The following is a 22,533-nucleotide window of genomic DNA, read 5'->3' on the forward strand; positions in this document are numbered from 1 at the left end:
ACACATTTCGTTTACCATAATGCTGCATGACGCAACAGCCTCTGGTTCTTTCGCCGCAACTTCTGCGTCGGATATACCCGATAAATCGTTCGCAGTGTACCTACTTAGTTGACCATTAAAGGCATCAGAGCAGTGGTCTTCGAGCCCTCCCATCGGCCGTGCACATCTCGGAACCCGCTCCCATCGGCCGTGCAGATCTCTCTGAGCCAGAGCCGAGCGGGCCCCCCATGCGCATGCCCCGGGCGCGAGTGACGACACCGTGACGTCACCCGCCCGGGCTGTGCGTAGCGTGTAGCACTATTGGGAATTTGCCACCGGGGCACCGTGCCCCCCTTTGATTTTGATATTTTAACATTAGCCCTATAGGCGTTACATGGAAAAAATGGGACCAAAAGTCGGCAGTGCCCTCCCCTTAACCCGCGCCCGGCGGGGGGGGGGGGTGGTGTTTGAACACCCCACCCCCTTGTAACTCGGCTCCTGGGCCACGTAGCGATACGCGGAAGGCGGCGTTCGAAAGAGCGTAAAAAATAATGACGAAATCACTTCAGTCAATTTGTTGGTCAGGGCAAAGGTCAGGTCACCAGAGGTCATTGAAGGCAAAATTTCGCCGATTTCCAGGTCGAATGTCGAAAATAATTTCCAAGAAGCCAACGCATAACTCGGGAACCAATAGAGCTACAGCGCCGCGGAAAAGCGCATTCGATAGCCCTATTAACCCGCGCCCTGCTGGGGGGGGGTGTTTGAACACCCCCCATGTGGTTTTTCGCAAATATCTCAAAAACGGCGGCGCGGAGCGCCGCCGTTTTTGGTACACCTTATCATACATCAATTCTACACATGTTGTGAAAATTTCAGACCAAGGTCATTCAAGGTCAGGTCACCAGGTCACTTGAAGTGACCTCACCTCATAAAAAGTTTCAATGTCTGTCATAGCTACACCGAGTGACCGATCGCTTTGAAACTTTCAGCGATTGCTAAGAGCAATAGCATGTACAAAATGTTTATCTCAGAATTTTGATATCGATGACCTAAGGTCAGGTCAATTTTGCGACCTCCCCATTATAAGTCAATGGGAGAAAATTGAAATGCGCCTCTTTTGGATGAAAGACATTATAAACACTCCCAAACACCGAATTACAAGTGGTTTAGACAGACTGAACATGAAAATGGTGTCCGTGACCCTTGTTTATGCCCTGAGGTCATCTTAGGTCACGAATGGTATCTAACAGTTTTTCGCAAATAACTTTTGATAGAGGCATGCTAGAGCGATGAAAACGCCTTAGATGTATTCAGCTCGACGATACGGATCGACTGATATGCAACATGACCCTTTCCGGTCAGGTCATGACCTTGACCTGGGGTCAAATTTTCAAGTTGACCTTTCAAGGTCAAGTTATAGTTCATTCGATGCGTCTTGACAAGAGGAACACGATGCCGGTGAAAATAAGCTCGTACAAGGCTTGGGTCAAAAGTTATTGCAGAAAAACTGTTTCCGAAAAAATCGGCTAATTTTGCAGTTTTTGCCCCCTGCAGGCAAAACCGTTGACGTTAGGTCAAATCTGAGAGAATTACTCAGAAAGGGCGTTAATAGGGCTATCGAATGCGCTTTTCCTCGGCGCTGTAGCTCTATTGGTTCCCGAGTTATGCGTTGGCTTCTTGGAAATTTTCGACATTCGACCTGGAAATCGGCGAAATTTTGCCTTCATTGACCTCTGGTGACCTGACCTTTGACCTGACCAAAAAAGTGACCGAAGTGATTTCGTCATTATTTTTGACGCTCTTTCGAACGCCGCCTTCCGCGTATCGCTACGTGGCCCAGGAGCCGAGTTACAAGGGGGGGGGGGTGTTCAAACACCCCCCCCCCCCCAGCAGGGCGTGGAAATCCAGGACCCCCAGCCGGGCGCGGGTTAACACCCTTTCTGAGTAATTCTCTCAGATTTGACCTAACTTCAACGGTTTTGCCCGCAGGGGGCAAAAACTGCAAAAATAGCCGATTTTTTCGGAAAGTTTTTCTGCAATAACTTTTGACCCAAGCCTTGTACGAGCTTACTTTCACCGGCATCGTGTTCTTCTCGTTAAGACGCATCGAATAAACTATAACTTGACCTTGAAAGGTCAACTTGAAAATTTGACCTCAGGTCAAGGTCATGACCTGACCGGAAAGGGTCATGTTGCATATCAGTCGATCCGTATCGTCGAGCTGAACACATCTAAGGCGTTTTCATCGCTCTAGCATGCCTCTATCAAAAGTTATTTGCGAAAAACTGTTAGAAACCATTCGTGACCTAAGATGACCTCAGGGCATAAACAAGGGTCACGGACACCATTTTCATGTTCAGTGTGTCTAAACCACTTATAATTCGATGTTTGGGAGTGTTTATAATAGTTTCGTCCAAAAGAGGCGCATTTCAATTTTCTCCCATTGACTTATAACCCGCGCACCGACGGGGGGGGGGGGGGCGGATATCCGCCCCCCCTGAGGTTTTTCGCGAATAGCGGGAAAACCGCGGCGCGTAGCGCCGCGAAATTTGGTATGACTATTCCCTTATCAATTTTACACATGGTGTGCAAGTTTGAACCTCCTACCTTTCAAGGTCAGGTCACCAGGTCACTTTGAATGACCCAACCTCAAGTCACTTTTTTGCAACTTTGTCACCGTGCCAGAGCTACAGTAGATGTCGGAGGCTTTTGAAAGTCGCAGGATGTTATTAGGTCATTAGTAGCTACAATTTGTATATCTCGGAATTTTGATATCGGTGACCTAAGGTCAGGTCAATTTCGCGACCTCCCCATTATAAGTCAATGGGGGAAAAATCAACTCCCTGTTTTTACCACTAAAACGGGTCGGAATGGCCCCATATACAATACATGACTTCATATACGATCAACCTTCACTACCTTGAGGTCTGTTTTGCTGTTGGGCAGCTGTGAGGTCATGTGACGTCATCAAAGGTCACCAAAGGTTTTTGGCCAATAACTCCGTACAGGAACAAGATACAGACGCGTGGATGGTCTCATTGTGTTCAGCTCGTCAAGACGCATCGAATGATATACATGATGACCTCGAGGTCACGTGACCTGAGGTCAACCTTTGACCTTGACCTTTCGAGGTCAACATATATATCATTCGATGCGGATTGACGAGAGGATCACGATGATGCCCTTAGTTTGTTCCTATCTTGACTAATTCGAAAGTTATTCGAGAAAAACTCTCTCCATATTCAGCGCCGCCATTTTGACTTTTTCGACCCCTGTGACGTCATCTTTGACCTGACCTGAAAATGACCTTTGTAAAAATTGTAGATCTTGGCCGTGCGTATCCGATGCCTTTTACCGCTTGTCGCTATCTTGCTTCGTTCTCGAGATCTCAGGGGGGGGGGCGGTCATCCGCCCCCCCCCCCCCCGTCGGTACTAAGTTGGCGCAGACCCCTGTCGGTGCGCGGGATAATGGGGAGGTCGCAAAATTGACCTGACCTTAGGTCATCGATATCAAAATTCTGAGATATACATTTTGTACATGCTATTGCTCTTAGCAATCGCTGAAAGTTTCAAAGCGATCGGTCACTCGGTGTAGCCATGACAGACATTGAAACTTTTTATGAGGTGAGGTCACTTCAAGTGACCTGGTGACCTGACCTTGAATGACCTTGGTCTGAAATTTTCACAACATGTGTAGAATTGATGTTTGATAAGGTGTACCAAAAACCGTTTTTGAGATATTTGCAAAAAACCATAAGGGGGTGTTCAAACACCCCCCCCCCCCCAGCAGGGCGCGGGTTAATCGAAGGTGTTCCGCCGCTACTGTGCTCGGCGAAAAAAGAGGCCTATCGATCTCAAATTTGGTATGTGGATAGGAGGCGATAGATAGGAATTATCACATACCTACATCCCGTTTTTTTCGAAACTCAAAAACCTTTTTGGGTTTTTCGGCTATTACCTATATTCAAAAATCTATGTTTTGATTTTTGGAGTCAAAATAAAAAAAATGAAAATCTGAGATGGCAGTTTTGTAGCCCTAGTGTTGATCCTATGTAGGCAAATATATTCCTGCCCGGGGCCGGGATGATTCAATAAATGTCACCGAGGTTTTTTAGCGAAAACTCCGAGGGCCGTTAGGCCCGAGGTGCTTTTCGCTAAAAAGCGAGGTGACATTTATTGAATTCCCGGCCTTAGGGCTGGAAGGTGTTTCCACGATGTTTCCCATACCTGCCAAAAAGCTCACAACTATGATTGATAGTGACGTCAGCAGCCGTGTGGTTCAACGCGTTTAACACGCGCAGTGGAAGGGGGGGGGGGCGGATTTCGCCCACCCCTCCTGTTTTTCGCCAATAATTCGCGCCGCAAGCATAATATCAATGTGAACTTTCGGCTACCTGTCCAGAATTGAATTGCCGATCTTCTCGTGCAAAAAGTAAGAAAGTCGGTTCACAACTTTTCTAGTAATAGCGGTGTAAAGTCAAACATCCTGCCGCCGCGGCGGCGCGGCGGCGCGGCGGCCGGCGCTAGCCGTTACGCGCCGCCTGAATTGTAGACTGTGCCGGGGCGTGACGGTTCCGTCTTTACATCGCGCTCCTTACCGCTGATTATATTAGATTCGCGTCAAATTCGGTGAGAAGACTGAGAAATGTACGGGCAATCATATGGTCAAAGAATTTTGAAAATCGGCCGGTAACAACTTGAGTTATGAGTGTGTAAACACAAAATTGTGATTGCCGCGTTTCCCGCGTCGGCCGATGCCGCTTCAGCCGGCGACATCTTATCCTTAGCAGGCTTCTAACTGCCATATTTATTGTTGGATTATCTAGAAATTCACCATACATACTCACAAATGTTTGTTCTTTGGTAAAGTGAAAGATTTAAAAAAATCGGCCGGTAACTTTTTGAGTTATCGGCGTGTAAACGCAAAAAAGTCGCTAATATGGCAGATTTGACCACATTTGACCTCATTTGACCTTGAAGATATTGACCTAGGGTCATGAAATTCACACACAACAGAGTTCCCCATGGCCCCCACCTACCCTCCAAAATTCGTCATTCTAGCTCCAGTGGGAGCTGAGACCTTAGGGGGGGCCGACATCCGCCCCCCCTTCCACTGGGCGTAGTACTCGCAACCCTTCCACTGCGCGTGTTAACCACACCCCTTGAACCACACGGCTGGCAATATTAAAGCACTGCATTAAACTTTGAAAAGTGTGGTACAGTGCACGTGCCATTAAAATGCCTGGATGTCTCGATTTAATCATGCAATGTAGCAGGTATGGGAAGGTACACCTTTTACGTCCGAGACATTTTTCTGTAGGGGAGAGTGGGGTAAGATGCCCAGGGTGGGAAAGACGCCCCACCCCCTCTAGCGGCAAAACAAAGAATCGAACTTGAAAATTAATGTTCTTAGCGTGAAGTGGAAGACTGCCTTGGTAACTGCACAAAAATTTGCGAAGCCCAGTTGGGCAACGGCTGGCTGGTGATTGCATGTTTTTTATTTGCTTCTTTCGAAAAATATTTTGGTGTCAAAACATTGTAAATATCAAAGAAGGTAAATAATTTTTATGTCTCTTGCTATGGTCGTGATACATTAACATGCGTGTACTGTGTCCCAAACAGTTTGTTTCAGGGTATAGTTTTATGGCTAACAAATTGTACTGATTTAATGTTAATTCGGTACCTTGGGGTAAGATGCCCCCTGCCCTGATGGGGAAAGACGGCCCCCTAAATCCGTAGGCTGGCCTTCAAGGAACCCGTCAAATCATTTATTACATACTTGTGATGAGAGACAAAAGCCGATCTGGGACTATTGAGAGTCCAGTACGGTCGGGTGCTCCCCATGCCGGTCTCTCGGCACACACAGCGACTTTTTGGGCGGCATCTGACTCTGAGAGCCCTCACGACGGCCTCTGTGGGCCCCATTATTGGCTCCAAGGCCCCTCACGACATCCTTTGAGGGCTCCCATGTTGGCTCCACGGGCCGCGCTGGCATCTGAGGTCCCCACGATGGGCTCGAGGGCCCTCAAGCATCATGGAGACCTGTAAGAGCCCCACAGCGGTCTCCGAACGCCACCACGGAGGCTTGTTTGGCCGCGCTGAACTATGATGGCCTTGACGATGACCTCTGAAGCCCCTTACGACTACTTTTGAGGGCCCTTACGATGATACGATGATTCGTTCAGGGGATTCACGTGCCCATTTATGTCACTTATAGTGCAGGGGGCATCTTCCCCAACGCCAGGGGGCGTCTTTCCCACCCTGTGGGGTAAGATGCCCCCTTTCACTTCTTCAGGAAAATGCTTAATAGCATAAAAGCTATCATATTTCAGGCACGAAAGTGTGTTATTTTTTAGAGAAAAATGATGTCGGCTTCCGTTGAAACTCCAAGTTTTTACTTTCCGATCGTCATTTTCGAATAATATATGAGATTGTAAGACCCTGGGCATCTTACCCCACTCTCCCCTATCTCTAAAGCTGTAGGCCTGGCAGCTCTTCCCGCGAAGCCTTTTCTTGGGACGAAAATGGCAAAAATGACGTCATTAGCGAGTAGTGACCAACCTATCATAGCCTTTGGAAAATTTTTGGCCACAATATGCAAAAGCTATTCATGTACTGAAACTAAAAGTACTGAAAGTTTGGTGACGATCGGCGCAGCGCGGTTCTGGAGATATATCGAAAAAAACTTAAGGGGATAGGGAGTAGGGGGGGGGCAAAAAAGCCCCTCCCCCACCGCCTGGAAGGTTAACCCGCGCCCCGCTGAATCTGCCCCCTCCCGTTTTTCGCCAATAACTTCTAAACACGTTACGCCAGCAACGTCAAACTTACAGTACCTTATCATACATCAATTTGACACGTTCCCTGAAAATTTGAGCGAAATCCGTCGGATTTTTTTTTTTGAGAAATTAACGTTTTAGTGACGTCATGTTCGCCATTTTCGCCTCAAAAACGGCAAAATTTCAAACGCCGCTAACATCTTTATTTTTAAAGGAATCAAGACGTATCAAAAAAGGTTATACGTGATTCTACTTTGCCCATCAAATGGCTATCTCGGTTTTTGAAAATTTTGGATTTTGGCCCAATTTTTTTTTTCTCAAAAAACTAGGGGAAGTTGGGGCAATGCCGGAGTTGGGGCAAAGCCGAAATTCGAGATATTTCTAAAACCGTACGACATGGATGCCACGTCTCAGTGATGCTCTGAAGCTTAACCCGCGCCCGGCTGGGGGTCCTGGATTTCCACGCCCTGCTGGGGGGGGGGGGGTGTTTGAACACCCCCCCCCCCTTGTAACTCGGCTCCTGGGCCACGTAGCGATACGCGGAAGGCGGCGTTCGAAAGAGCGTCAAAAATAATGACGAAATCACTTCGATCAATTTTTTGGTCAGGTCAAAGGTCAGGTCACCAGAGGTCATTGAAGGCAAAATTTCGCCGATTTCCAGGTCGAATATCGAAAATTTCCAAGAAGCCAACGCATAACTCGGGAACCAATAGAGCTACAGCGCCGCGGAAAAGCGCATTCGATAGCCCTATTAACGCCCTTTCTGAGTAATTCTCTCAGATTTGACCTAACGTCAACGGTTTTGCCTGCAGGGGGCAAAAACTGCAAAAATAGCCGATTTTTTCGGAAACAGTTTTTCGGCAATAACTTTTGACCCAAGCCTTGTACGAGCTTACTTTTACCGGCATCGTGTTCCTCTCGTCAAGACGCATCGAATCAACTATAACTTGACCTTGAAAGGTCAACTTGAAAATTTGACCTCAGGTCAAGGTCATGACCTGACCAGAAAGGGTCATGTTGCATATCAGTCGATCCGTATCGTCGAGCTGAACACATCTAAGGCGTTTTCATCGCTCTAGCATGCCTCTATCAAAAGTTATTTGCGAAAAACTGATAGATACCATTCTTGACCTAAGATGACCTCAGGGCATAAACAAGGGTCACGGACACCATTTTTATGTTCATTGTGTCTAAACCACTTGTAATTCAGTGTTTGGGAGTGTTTATAATGTCTTCCGTCCAAAAGAGGCGCATTTCAATTTTCTCCCATTGACTTATAATGGGGAGGTCGCAAAATTGACCTGACCTTAGGTCACCGATATCAAAATTCCGAGATATACATTTTATAGATACTGTTACCCTTATCCATCGCTGAAAGTTTCAAAGCGATCGGTCACTCGGTGTAGCCATGACAGACATTGAAACTTTTTATGAGGTGAGGTCACTTCAAGTGACCTGGTGACCTGACCTTGAATGACCTTGGTCTGAAATTTTCACAACATGTGTAGAATTGATGTATGATAAGGTGTACCAAAAACGGCGGCGCTCCGCGCCGCCGTTTTTGAGATATTTGCGAAAAACCACAAGGGGGGGGGGGTGTTCAAACACCCCCCCCCAGCAGGGCGCGGGTTAAGTGACTACAATTATCGCATGTTTGTTACGAGTTGTCATTTGGAATACTTCGGCTGTGAGGGCGCCAAAAGCGTTTTCAAGGTACGTTTCCCTTGTACTACATGCGCCTTTGAAGCTGCATTTCTTACTCATTATGCTACCGTTTGTCTGGCCAATTCGGTCAAGTAATCTTCAGCATGTCTTTGCATAAGTGTGCTGCCTATTTGAAATTTATACAGCACGTTTAAAAGTTATGGGCCTGCAAATGAAAGTATGGCTGGCTGGGGCAATGCCGAAAACGTGCAATTACGCACGTTAAAGCACGCTACGTGGACTTTACTGCTGTAGAATAGCAACGCGTATTTTTAGTCAATCAAATTACACTTTCAGCCGGCACAACGGCCTGTTACCTAAAAGGAATGATTTACCTAGCATTTTGTTTTTTATTATATCACACAATTATAACTTCCAGTGTGCACCAAGCGTCCTCAAGCTCTTAAAACGCGTGTCAGCTTTGATGAATTTTGGATAAAGTTTGAGATAAATTGGCAAAACATCAATGTCTGCATTCCTCGTAGATCATTTATCCCATTTTCGGCTTTCCCCGCAGTCCGGGGCAACGCCGAAAAAGTCAGTTCTTTGATATTTTTAGTTTTTGCGCTTAACGGTATGCGAATTCACCAAATGCGCCTGGTATGTTTGAAAGACAAAAGACTGGCCTCTCGAATGACGCCAACAAGAATAGCTTATGTTGTCTACCTTGCGTGCTACGGGCGTCAGAAAAAAGTATTCGGCGTTCCCCCAACTTCCCCTAACTTTTTTGGGAAAATAATTATAAAGTCCAAAATTTTGTGTGTATCGAAAAAAAACGGAATATATGTCAGAGAAGTGGTCTATGTGCACCTACATACCAATTTTTAGAAGAATCAGTTCAAAAATGCGGGAGTTATTCAAAGTTTTATGACGTCACGACACACAAAAATTTCGAAAAAATTTGGAAGTTCCAGACCTCGTACGGAAACGAAAAAAGCACCATTCGATTCGCCGTGAAATGGGCGTGAAAAACTGCATCAGATAGACACCTTCCCAGTAAACATGACGACGTCGGCCCGACGTCGGTTCAACCTCGGCCCGACATCGGCTGGACGTCGGATATGCCCGCATGTTCCGACGTCCAGCCGAAGTCCAGCCGACGTCGAACCGACGTCGGGCCGAGATCGTTTGCCGAGGTTGACGAGATCGTTTGTCGTTGGACCGACGGGGCCGACGTCGGCATGTTTATTGGGACAACGCGCCAAAAATATCAACCGGCGGCGGGATTCGAGCCCCCCAGTCGCCGACGTCGGCATGTTTACTGGGACAACACGCCAAAAGCACCAGACGGCAATGGGATTCGAACCCCGTGTCATTCGAACGCGGGGTCAGTGCGCCAACCACTACACCACGCAGCCAGCTAACGAATTTAGTTTGTTTTGTTGGGTTATGCCCTTTCGGTCTGACAAGACCATTTCAGAGCCGGAAGGATGATAGGATGGAGACATTGGTCTTCTTGGCGAGCACCTGGGTCCAGTTCATATAGAGTCCCTGGTCCCATTGCTGTTACGTGACACTTAGGTATTGGAAAGGGTGACTCCACAATGGATTCATATAGCCACTCTTACACACCTGCACCAACGTTTCCCAAAGTGTCCCTTTGATAAGTGGCACTTTGGCAAAGTGACACTTGCCGAATGGCCTTTCTATATGAACTGGGCCCGGCCCTGGTGAGTTGCCGGGGCTGAGCCTGGCTGGGCCCTGACCAAAGGATAGGCCCAGGGGCCCGGGAACGATTTTCAAGTTGGGGGGGGGGGGCGAGCCTAAAATGCCTGACATGATGCATATGAAGCAGTGGCGTAGTTAGGGGTATAAGGGGACACGTACCCCCCCCCCCACCCATCGGGTTGAAAGGGACCCTCGGGTCCGAAAGGACCTGCGGTGCCATTTGACCGCTGAGGATTAACGATGACCATATTTCGACTCAGAATGGCCTCATAGGTCTCGTTAGTGCACCTTATGGGCCCTAAATAACCACACTAAAATTTCAACAAGGGCCCCACGCCGGCTTCTGAGGGAATCTTGCAGATTTTAAAGGGACCCTCCCACCTTAACATTAGATTTGAGTTGAGATAGCCAAAATGGGGTCCCTGGCTCACAATTACCTACCGGTTTCGGCACTCACAACATCGAGAAATGCCTTAAATCGGAAATCTTGAATTTCAAAATTGCAGCATTTTGATTCAGAGGGGCTAATGCATAGGAATACCCCTCTGAATGTGTGACGTCAGCGCAGATATCTAACGATTTTTGAATGTTTGACTAAAACGTTTTGTAGCACGCGGTGGTATATGCTGCTTTGCGCGCAACAATTGCCGCACTTTCAGCTGCCAAACTATTGCTTCCAAATAAAGTCGCTAGGAACAGCGGAGATCCCAAAAAGTAAACAAAAGTAAAAGTAATATCTTGAAAACCGGTGAATATTTTTCGGTGAAATTTGGTAGATATTCGTTTTCGCTCTTCCTGAACCGAGCAACATCACTTTCATGCCAATTCATAAACTTTTTTGAAGGTGGGAGGATCCCTTTAAGGGCCCCTCGGTGGTCTCCAAAGGCCCGTTACTGGCCTCTGAGAGTTCTTACCGGCCTATGAGGGGCCAGTTCTAGGGGCATTTCCCGCCTGTGATGGTCACACACTTATTTTTTCCGAGGGTCCCATAACGGCAACCGAGGGGGCCCTCATCGGCGCCTATGAGGGCCCACACCGGTGTCTCTGAGCATTTCACACCCCCCAACTCTGAGTGCCTATACCAGTGCCTTTTAAAGCCCTATATCGGCGGCTCTGAGGACCCAACAGTCAACACCTGCGCATCTAAAGGCCACCCACTGGAAACTTTGGAGGGCCCCACACCGGTGACTCTGAGCCCTGAGGGCCCCACCGGCGTCTGACAGTACCATGCCGGTCTCTAAGGACCCCACAAGACTTCTTCTGCCGGCCTAAGGGCCCCGGGCCGGTCACTGGTTGGTTTGTAGTTCCTGTTGGGTTTCCCCCTGTTGGTTTGTAGAGGGTTCGCGTCAGCAGCTCTAAAGACCCCACACCCGTCTGTAACGGCTCCACACCAGCGGCTATGAGATCCCAGAGCAACGCCTGTAAGGACCCTCACCGGCGCCTCTGAGAGAGTCACACTAGCACCTCTGTGCGCCCGAACCGGCACCTGCATCGCGGCCCATACCAATGCCTCTAAAGGCCCCTTACCGGCGGCTCTGAGGGCCCTATACGCCGGTGATTCTGAGGGTGCTACCGATAACCAAATGCATCAGACAAGCCCTTAGTGTCGCTGAGCTTTAATCCCATAGATACCGGCCTTCCGAGGGCGCCACGTCAGTGCACTCATTGCCCCACACCCCTCCCTCACACCCGGAGCGGGTAAACTGTGTTATACCTATATTATAGCAACGATTTTACCACCGTTGTACGTTATATATTTCTCAAAGTTTTCTCAAAATGGTCTAGTATAAAATCTGGCCTGCCAAACTCATGGCCAAGGCCAGGCCCAAACCAAAGCGGGATGACAATAGCAGATGTTGTGAAATCGATACTGTATCAGCAGAAACCATTCAGATGGCTAGGAAAATGCCGTGTGATGATGTTTAGATGGAAAACAAGAAGGAAAGAAGTCCGGAAAAGGGAAGAAAGATCCTTTCACGCTGCCTCAATGTTGAGGGGGCGCCGCCCCCTCGGCTCTCAAGTTGGGGGGGGCAAGCGCCCCCGCTGCCCCCCCCCCCTGTTCCCGGGTCTAAGGCCGAGCAGCCCCCAAGCACTCAACGCACCCGGCTACGGGCGAGCTCGGCTTACGGGCAATCCCAAATGGGATAAAGTTTCCTGTCCAGTCCGGATCAGGGGGTTGCGGCGTGGAGGAAGATTTGAGTTTCCTGAGGACTATTTTGAATACAGAAGCTCTTTATGAAACATGAAACGTGTATTTTACATTATTTTAACGGTCAAAACAGCGGCCGATGTCGGTCCGACGTCGCCCCGATGTCGGCCCGATGTCGGCTGGACCTCAGCAATTGATCTCGGTCCGACGTCGGCCCGACGTCGGCTGGACCTCGGCTGGACGTCGGAACATGCGGGCATATCCGACATCCAGCCGACGTCGTGCCGAGGTTGGACCGACGTCGGGCCGACGTCGGCATGCCGATGCCGAGTTGCCGACGTCACCCCGACGTCGGCCGTCGTCGGGCCGACGTCGGCATGTTTACTGGGTTTTTAGGCCTTAACAACCAACTTCAAAATTTGACCTCAGTTGACCTGACCTTGACCTGACCTCGACCTGAAATTCATCCAGAGGTGGTCCATATGACTTATTGAGTGTGCCTATTGAATCAGTGCTGCCAGATGGGGAAGGCTGTAATCCTCTATATCAGTTACAAAAAATCCTCCAGATTCCTCCAAATCCTATTGGTAGATATAGAAAGGCGGTCTTGGACGCTGCGGGGGGCTATACCCCCAAAAAAGTTTCACCAAATACTAAAAACCCATCGGATTTCGAATCTTTTCGCACTGCTGTGCAGTTTAAAAGATACTTTTTCTTATAAAAGTTGTTGAGTTTTCGTTTTATCTTCAAAAAACGAAAATTTTCGTCGATTTCAGGCGCTGCAGGGGGGCCGGGGGCATTTGCCCCAAATGTCCCCCTTAGATCCGCCAGTAGTTTGGTACCCTCGTAAATATAGCTACAGACTGAGACATTCTGCAGTCTCACGGTGATAAAGGACGTGATATATCCTAACGGGTAGGGTGACGCTGGGCAGGAAAATGCCTTTTTAGTCTTGAATGTGTTATATTTTTCCATGAAATTGAATATAATAATCGGGCGACAAATCCTCCAGATTTTCCTCCAGAATCAAAAATCCTCCAAAAGCGAAATTTGTCCGCAAATAGAGTTCAAAATCCTCCAGATTTGCGGAAATCCTCCAAATCTGGCAACACTGTATTGAATTCTGAATAGCCCTGGCTCCCCGCGTCCCCTAACAATGACGCTTTTGTGCCTGCAAAAAAAAAACACTTTTGCAGGGCTGCAAACCTAGCGGTTGTGGTGACAGCAATAGTTTTGAAGTGTAGGTTTTTTTGTAAATCTTTTACTTAGAAAAAAATTATCATAACAAAATAGAATAAATTAAAAATGACCTGTCACATAATGATATCAAAATGTTTATATCTTATTTTATCAAGAATAAAAGTAAGGCCACATCATGAATACAAATATCGCGCAGGTAAGACATATGAAAAGAAGGCTACTAAATAATACAAGCAAAGGCAGGCGGGCGGCCGTTCCAGAAATAATACCCTGGTTCCAGACGTTCCAGAATCCAGACGATCCAGACACAGCAAGTTCGCTGTATTGATGTCGATGTATATCGTGTGACAGAGTTTGTCAGACTACGTGAATGTGTCAATTTTTATTTTTCCCAAAATGTGGCCTTAATTGTTTTCTTCCAAATACTCACAAGACCTTGCACCTAGAGCGTATGAACATAAACTGAAATTGAAATGGTAAGAGCTTTCGTGGATGTGCGAGTGCGTGCTGATGCTGTTCTGATTCATTCTTATTCATTCTATTACAGAGTGCTAAGCTCATAAGACACTTTCAAGCAAGAAATGATAACTCGCCTTTGGCCCTGGTGGCATGGCTGGTTGGTCGAGTGCTGCTAGTCTGTGGCTGGGGGACGGGAGGACCCAAGTTCAATCTCGGGTGCTGCTTGGCTTTTGGACAGATCCCCAGTTGTGCCACCGCGAGCAGTATAGGCTCCTGCAGCAGTTATAGCCTGAAGGGGAGAAGAAGTCTTTCCAAGGAATAGTGGACCAATGGCCTAATGCAAATGGGGTTAGATGTGAATAAAGAAATAAAAAAGACTAGCAAGTTTTGATATGAGACATTTCGAACATTGTGATGATACCTACCTGACTAATTGTTTTAACACTAGGTGTGAATAATAATCCTTTGCTCAAGCCCAAAGAAACAATCATCAAGTTCAATTTTTTTTTATTTAACACATCGCCAATGGGAATTCCCAATTATAGGCGAAGTCATCATGTTAATTGTTAAAATACATGATAAAATAATCATTCTAAAAGCAATTGTAAAAACAAACTAATAAAATGAATACATTGATAAACGAGACACAAACACTGATCACAATACTATCTAAAGTGAAAATACATGTGCAACTGCAAGTACGTGAGTGTGAAATGTATACCTACAGAAAATCATCAAAAATGTCTGCCAGCGGACGTTGCAACAAAAACTCGTTCACAACCCTCGGCAGTCTCACAAACAGTCCACATAGTGTCTACTCTGTCAAAAGATACATGAAATAAGATCTGCTGCCAGGTAGTACACACAGATACCTCAAAAGAGAAGGATCACATAACTTTGTTGATTTCACAGAAATTAAACAGCCTGATTGGTAAATGTGAAGATAAAGTCCTGTCCAAGTAGATGAAGCATAGTCTAGCCTGACCTAACCTTACCTACTAAACTAACCTACTAAATAGCCCACCAACCTACAACCTACATCTCTACAACCTACCAACCTACAGCCTACCACTTGGACTTCATCTTCATCTTTACATATACCACCTGATTATCCAGCTGCTTAAGCACTACTTTTTATCAGACATAGCTTGGTTGATATTTCTGTTTAGCACCTACTTTTTTCTTAGTGTTGATGAGTTTTAAGGTCAGTTGGTAGTAGGTTTGTACTATTTATGCTAAGTTTGTTTGTATTATGATAAGTATCTTGTTGAGACGGCCTAGGAATCAAACTTTGCAGTGTAACTTAACTTCAAGCTGTTACTCTAGTTGCAGAGTGCCTTTATTGAAAACGGAATAATTATGTCTCCTGAAGATAAAAAAGATGTTTGTTTCCAGACACTCATATCATTTTTAAAGCCACGCTCGCACCTGGTCCTTTTTCCCCCCTTAAAAAACTTGCGTTATAAATATATGATCCCAATCATTTAGCTTACTACACTGCTTACAGACATTACAACATTGGTTAGATGTTGCACATCATGCTCACAATGTATTTCATAGAATAGCATTTCATTGAAAGCAGGTATAGCTTTGCAGAAAACATTTAATGATTGAACACAATCTCTTCAACCATTGACCTGCTTCAAACCTTTTTTCACAGCTTCTGCATACTGGCTGTCATATCATCCAGCTTCCATGACTGCAAACCTACATCTGGCGATAAGAGCGACCACCTGACCGCACATCAGCACCGGGCGACCAGCGGGAGATTGGTGACCCTGCACCAGTGACTGGGTGACTGTCTGGTTCTACCTCACTGCCGGACGAGCGGGGACCGCCGCCATGCCGTCTCTGGACGTACAGGCGTGCCGGGACCGCAGCGGCGAGTTCTCGGCCGTCGTCCGGGCGCTGCGCGAGCGGCAGCAGGCCGCCCCCGCCCCCGCCGCCGCCGCCGCCCGGCCGGCCGCCCTGAACCGGCACAAGGAATTCATGGCCGTGGCAAAACTGATCGGCCGCGACATATCGCAGACCTACTCCAAACTGGAGAAGCTGACACTTTGTGAGTTATATCTGATACCCTGCTGGGGCTCACTGTGGTGTATTTTGCAATATCAGCACGTATGCTTGCCGATGTTTTTGACGTGATAAGTCAGGCTCTAATTAACCAGTAAAACGCCTTTTGGGCGAAGGACGAGCGAGCGAGATAGTGAGCCCTGCACGTGCGGAAGGGCGAGAGGGTACTTCCAACGGATTTGTGTAAAGCACCCTTCTAACCGGTCGCTAGCGGTGTACCAAATTTGAACGCAATCGGCCCAGCCGTTCCTGAGATTTGGAAGCGGCATTCTGCACGTGCGCACGTGCAAACGGGGTTTAAACTGACTTTTGCACGGCACCCTCCTAACCGGTCCCCAACCGTGTACCAAATTTGAGCGCAATCGGCCCAGCCGTTCTCGAGATCTGGAAGCGCCCCCTGCACGTGCGCACGTGCAGTAGCACCCTAACCACAACACATGGGAATGCATTGCCTGGTGGGTGCCTACCTGTATGCCAAGTTTCAGCGAAATCGCCCCAGTAATTACAGAGTTATTGAAATGGGAACAAATTTGACACCTCTTATTGTTGTATTTTGCACGTGCACTGGGGGTCACTCACATAGATCAAGAGTATTCAACCTTTGGTAGAAGGGATGCAGCTACCGTATAAAAATTACCGCAAGACAATCGCTCAAGCCGCTGCTGAGATATGGGCCTCTCAAAATCACTACTTTCGCAAAACTGCTTGAACACCCTTGACTTTTCACGTGGCACGTGCCACGACGGTCACTGAGATGTATCAAAAGTAGTCAATTACGGGGTAGAAGGGATGGGGCTACCCAGCAAAAAAGACCGCAGGGCAATCGGTCCAGCGGTTCCTGAGATATAAGCCTCTCAAAAGCGTTACAGGCCGGGCCGGGCCGGGCCGGGCCGGGCCGCTCATACTGAGATTTTTCCCTTATATTGAAAAGACTTCGCTTCGCTCGCTGCGCTCGCTCGCTCGTAATCAGGCTTTTGTTTGCTACTAATTTAAGTGATGTGTGCTGATTTAAAGCCGTTGAATTTCACACTGAATTTCAAGTTCATTTTCAAATCGGCCTGATTTGGAAAGGGCCTGCTCACTCTCAGCCTACTTTGTCGGCTGTGGTTCGTGTTGGTCATTGGATGCATGTCTAAATCGTGTGTAAGTATACATGTCATAACTACATCACTAACCCAGAGTCAATTACTCTCACACTTCCCCCGAAGCGCCGCTAAATGTACGAGGAGCGTCTAATGACTGGTGGTTCCCGCTCTCTTATTCTCAGTGGCGAAGCGCCTCTCTCTGTATGGTGACTGACCAATGACTGCCCCGTTCTCTGATAAACATTGGCAAAGCACCAGTCCCTGCATGGACAGCGTTTGATGACTGTCCCGTTCTCTGATTCCCAGTGGTGAAGCGCCTCTCCCTGTAGGGACAGTGTGTTATAACTGCCCGATGCTCTGATTCACAGTGGCAAAGCGCCGATCGCTATACGAAGACCGACCGATGGAGATCGAAGAGCTGACGCACATCATCAAACAGGACATGGGTAGCCTGAACAAGCAGATCCTTCAGCTGCAGCAGCTCAGCCGCAGCCCGGACGGCGGCCGCAGCGTGCAGAGCTTCTCCAGCAACGTGGTAGTGACGCTGCAGCAGAAGCTGGCCAACATGTCGTCACAGTTCAAAGGCGTGCTGGAGGTCCGGACAGAGGTGAGGCTGATAGATGCCTGCAGGAAGGGAAGCACGGGAGGTGGACGGGACTGGCCGGCCGACCGCCGATGGATAGGTGGATAGGTTTTGATGGGAGCGTGGTCAAGGGTCGCCCGGAGGCGCTGTGTTGACAGTGGTAATAGGAGGGGGTACGAGCAAGCATAAATGGATGCTAGTGGATTAGCTCTAGGAGTTACTTAAAGGAAGGGTGCCACCTTTTGGACACAACGCAGTTTTTACAAGATTAGCCTCACATGAACCTAAAAACCGGCTTTACTTACCTATGCTCGAGACGGACAGCATTGAATCCGCACGTGAAGTTATCATTTGCGAGTTTTGCTGCCAGCATTCGGGCAGGCAAAAATCTTCAGCACTATTTCCTCGTCGTGTTAAGGGTATTTTATAAAACATGAAATCAGCAAAGGTATGTATAAAAGTTATACTTTTGAAGCATGTTTTATCATTTTGAAAGGGTATATTTTTTCTTTATGGTATACACTTAAGTTTTAAAATTTTAATTGGGAAGTTTTTCTAGTAAGTTGCATGAAGGGTGAAGGGTTCCATAGATCTCTTAAGCATTGTAAAGGAAAAACCTTTACTCGACTTATTTGATGGTGGCAAATATGGCCAACAGTTACCTACTTGGTTACCTACAACTTAGTTCAAATCATGTTATCTTCTTCCTTTTTATTTGTTCATCTTTTTGTCTCAGTTGCGCCATCAATGCAAATGGCAGAATGATATGTTGCCATGACAACAGGATATGCCAGCCGTCCTAGCTGCCACATCAAACGACCTTGAGTTGTAGTGGTGATATAAACAACGATCTTTTTTTTTTGGCCAATGTATTAAATGCAATGTTTCGGTTTTTTGTATATTGTGGACGCGCTAACCACGTCTAAAAATTCAAATAAGTAAAATAGATTCATAGAACAAAAATTTCGGAAGGTGGCACCCTTCCTTTAAAGGTAGTGTGCCAGCTTTCCTGGACCATATGGAGTTAATGACCCGGATAAGGAGAACCGGATTTTTAGAACTTATCCATACCTTCAAAACTTATGGAAACGTCTTAAATTCTTCAAATTTTGAGTACCCCAGTGCGAAATTCGCCCCGACGGGTTGTCGGTCGTACCCCAACCACATTTCACACCACTATGAACAATAAATGCACACACTAAAATCGCTATTACCGATAGGCTCATCCAATCCAAGTTTCGATAAACCCGTTCATCATCATCTCCTGCGGTTTCGAACACGCCTGTTAGGTGGCTTCTGATGCTCGTCGAGGTCGGAATTTCCAAATACGCGTGGTGCGTTGGGCCGCGCGCTCTGACTTCGGCCAAGAAAAATGCGTCAGCTGATCATTGTCATTTCTGCCACTTGCGTGTGGTGTAATGGGGTCATAACTTAAGAGACGGCTGTTTCATATCAATTATTTTACATAAAATCATATTTCAAACCACAAATTAATGTTCGACAGCCAAATTTAAGAAACAATACCAATACAGGCTTACAGTTTAAGGCTCGACATTGTGTTGTCTACGATTAGACAGCTGATAACTCATTCCCGTACGTCGTATGGTCGTAACACTATAATGACCTTTGCTTATTGTCACAAGTGCGCCGCATTCGCGATTGTTGCCCGACGCCTGTTTGCAGGTGAGCCCACTACAGTTGTTATACATATCTAAAAACCGATAAACTTTTAGGCGAAAAAGGCACTATTCCAGGCCCATTTTTGATTTTTTTTTTGCGATATTAGGTAAAAACAGAAGCTTCTTATCCTAGGAAAAATAAAACGGGAAATCTTTCAAAGGTGGCACACTACCTTTAAGGTGGGCAGAACTTGACCCTTGAATTATTCAGTTACATTACTGAAGAGGTAATTGACGCTTGATGTGGTAGAATAGAAGGGGTTTGTTATTGCGATCTGCGTGTGATGATCGTGAGCAGGATGCATTAAAGTTTCACATTCCAGCCGATCCCTAGAATCGAGCATAGTACAGCCGGTCCCTTTGCAATCCCTCCCCTCTGACTGGAGTCGCCCTCTGGCCGTACGCTCTGACTGTGGCCGCCTTCTGACCGGAGCTCGGATGTCGCCTTCTATCCGTCCCCTCTGACTGGAGTCGGTATCTGGCCATCCTCTCTAACCTTGTTCGCCCCTCGTTCCGTCAGAACCTGCGCCGGCAGCGGAGCCGCCGCGAGCAGTTCTCTCGGGGCGGCGTGTCATCCAACATGCCGCCGTCGGCACTCAGCGGCTTTCACCAGGGCTCCGTGCTACTGGCGGATGAGGCGGCCGCGCGCGGCGACACCGTCCTGGAGCTGGGCGCGGCCGGACAGCAGCAGGGACAGATGCTGCTCATGGAGGAACAGGTGAGGGGGGAGGGGGAGGGGGCTGAGCTCAGCGGCTGAGGGGTTCTGGGAAAGCGAGACTAACCAGGATCATTGTGCTGATTTGGTTTGTCGCTACTTGTTAGTATGCTTGGAATACTATAGATTCTAGAAATATCTAATTGTGCTATTGTTTCGCTTGTTATTGCGTCGTAGCGTGTATGATAGCGCAGCGTTAGCCCGTCACACCTGTGTTTTGCATCTGCGGATTTTCCCCACTCGCTGTTTTCTCGGTTCCTTTTCTCTGTCGCGACTCGTCACTCACTACCGCCCCCTCCCGGTGGTCTTCCTATGCCTCTCCCGAGGCACGTGCTGGCGCCGCCGTCCGCTGTAATCTGACTACCCGCTTTCCCGTCCCCAGGACACCTACTACCAGGCGCGCTCGGAGACCATGAAGAACATCGAGTCGACGGTGGTGGAGCTGGGCGCCATCTTCCAGCAGCTGGCGCATATGGTCCACGAACAGGAGGAAATGGTCCAGAGGTGGGTGTTGAACAGGAGGAAATGGCCCAGAGGTGGGTGGATTATAAACAGTAAATGGTCCAAAGCTGTGTGAATTTATAAATAGTAGATATGGTCCAGAGGTGGATGGATGAATGGGGTATGGTCAGGAGGTGGGCTATAAACAGGGAGACGGTCGAGACTCGAGAGGTGGGTGGATAGAGGATGGTCCGGAGATATTGGATGATAGGTGGATAAACAAGAGGAGATGACCATAAGTCACGTCATTGATCTTCCTATGGCGCGAGTTGAGGCGCGACAGCGACTAAAGCCAACGATGTGAGGGAGCGAGCGGTGTTGCTGTGCTCTCCCGTATGCCGTCTTTGTGACCAGAGTCTCTCTTCTTCCCGGTAGAATCGACGCCAACGTGGAGGACACGTCGATGAACGTGGAGGCCGCTCACTCGGAGATCCTGAAGTACTTCCAGTCGGTCTCCTCCAACCGCTGGCTCATGGTGAAGGTGTTCGGCGTGCTGATCGTCTTCTTCATCGTGTTCGTCATGTTCCTGACGTAGCGGCACTCTCGGCGGTGCTAGGATGAGGTGGTGTGTGCTGTGTGTGGATGCGGATGGGTGAGTACTGTGAAGATGAGATGGGCCATTGTGTTATATTCTATTTATGTCGATCGAGAGACCAGCCGTGTGCACGGCTCGATATGATGTGTGATAGGGAATGTTTTCGCTCGGTACAAATGCTCTGAGTTGATATCGTTAGTTATGTTATCAGGGTTGTGTTCGACGACTCAAACTTGAGATCAAACTGCGGCGTTGTTCGACCGCCAGCGCTATCCTGCGATTATGGGATACATCTGCCATATTGACGTGGAGGACTGGGATAGGCCGCACGGCGTATTCATCTCTGCCTAGTTCTATCCAGTATCCTCCGTCCGGCTCCCCGTCACCCCTGTAGCCGGCCTGGACCGTTGTGGCTGGCTGACTGGCCCGTAAGAGAGGACCTCTGGTAGTCTACGGGCGCCTCTGAGCTGGCCAAACTGCGGGCGGCACGGGACGCTGGGGTGTAATCACCGTAGGGGGCGCTAGCTGCGGGTAGGATGGGGAGCGAGCCCAGTTTGAGCTGGACAGAGTCACTTCCAGTCGGGTCTGATAGATAACGAAAGGTTGGCTCCATTTGATTTCATCCCGTTGCGCAAAATATTGCGTTTTCCTTGAGTTCTAGCCCAAACTTTGGTGGATTATCCTTATCTTCAGATTATTCACTTACCCGGTTCTACGTAGTTTCAGTGGTGGGGAGTAGTTCATATATGCAACGCAAAGCGTATTGTGATCTATATTAATCGTAGGTACATGATGTGAAATATGATATTTTTATATGAGAGAAAATGATGAGAATGCAGTGCGGTCAGTGCCAGTTTTTGTTTTCGTTGGTGTGGATGTTTTAGGGATTATTTTATGCACCTCCTTTAACACCATGTCTGTCCATCTCTCGACTCGAAATAAGTTTGCACCCTACCACTCATAACCCGCCGTGGGGCGATGGATACATGTCGACTTGTGATTCATCAAAGCGATTGTCTCGCGATACGATATCACTGTTCTGAGGAAATATAAGCTGAATGAACTTTATATACCGCGATGAAAAAAGAGAGCAAAGCGGGTTGCGGAGTACCAACGCGTTCGGTAGCACGTGTAAGACGCATTCCTATCAACTCTAAAATGGGTCGGAATGTAACCTTTTGTAAATTAGTAGGAAGAAGGGCTACAGCTACAGCCATTGGACATTTCTGGCCTTATCAAATTGCAGAGTGTATTGAATAACTACACCGGCACCGCCAAAATGAAGCAGATACAGCGTATGACAATATAAAAGCCTCGGAACGACAAAATTTCCAGCAGGCTGTGACAGTCAAGTTGTCGGTGCTTCTCCCTGATGACTGTTAAAATTACCGAGGAGGAAGTTACTGAAAAAATATTGTCGCCTGTCG

General features: G+C 47.8%; 1 protein-coding gene across 2 annotated transcripts; it reads left to right on the top strand.

Annotated features, from left to right (window-relative positions):
- The first annotated feature begins 13,672 nt into the window (after positions 1-13,672).
- LOC122371367 (syntaxin-5-like) lies at positions 13,673-22,174 on the top strand. Of its 2 annotated transcripts, none has more exons than XM_043347637.1 (6): positions 13,673-13,952; positions 15,596-15,994; positions 17,462-17,700; positions 19,876-20,073; positions 20,453-20,574; positions 20,947-22,174. In XM_043347637.1, exons 2-6 carry the CDS (start codon positions 15,778-15,780, stop codon positions 21,104-21,106), a joined length of 936 nt encoding a protein of 311 aa, XP_043203572.1. In that variant the 5' UTR covers positions 13,673-13,952; positions 15,596-15,777; the 3' UTR covers positions 21,107-22,174. The 2 variants fall into 2 exon arrangements, with proteins under 2 accessions (XP_043203572.1, XP_043203573.1); XM_043347638.1 differs by lacking the exon at positions 13,673-13,952 and adding an exon at positions 14,023-14,092.
- The last annotated feature ends 359 nt before the right edge of the window (positions 22,175-22,533 follow it).

Source organism: Amphibalanus amphitrite, unplaced genomic scaffold (genome assembly GCF_019059575.1).
Source record: "Amphibalanus amphitrite isolate SeventyFive unplaced genomic scaffold, NRLGWU_Aamphi_draft 001236F_arrow, whole genome shotgun sequence".
In the NCBI taxonomy this organism is placed as follows: Eukaryota; Metazoa; Arthropoda; class Thecostraca; order Balanomorpha; family Balanidae; genus Amphibalanus; species Amphibalanus amphitrite.

Excerpts from the sequence above, each read along its gene's own strand:
- LOC122371367 (XM_043347637.1), top strand. The coding sequence starts at position 15,778 with ATGCCGTCTCTGGACGTACAGGCGTGCCGGGACCGCAGCGGCGAGTTC. Across the intron at positions 15,995-17,461 it reads ACTGGAGAAGCTGACACTTT|TGGCAAAGCGCCGATCGCTA; the intron begins GTGAGTTATATC and ends TCTGATTCACAG. Across the intron at positions 20,074-20,452 it reads TGCTGCTCATGGAGGAACAG|GACACCTACTACCAGGCGCG; the intron begins GTGAGGGGGGAG and ends TCCCGTCCCCAG.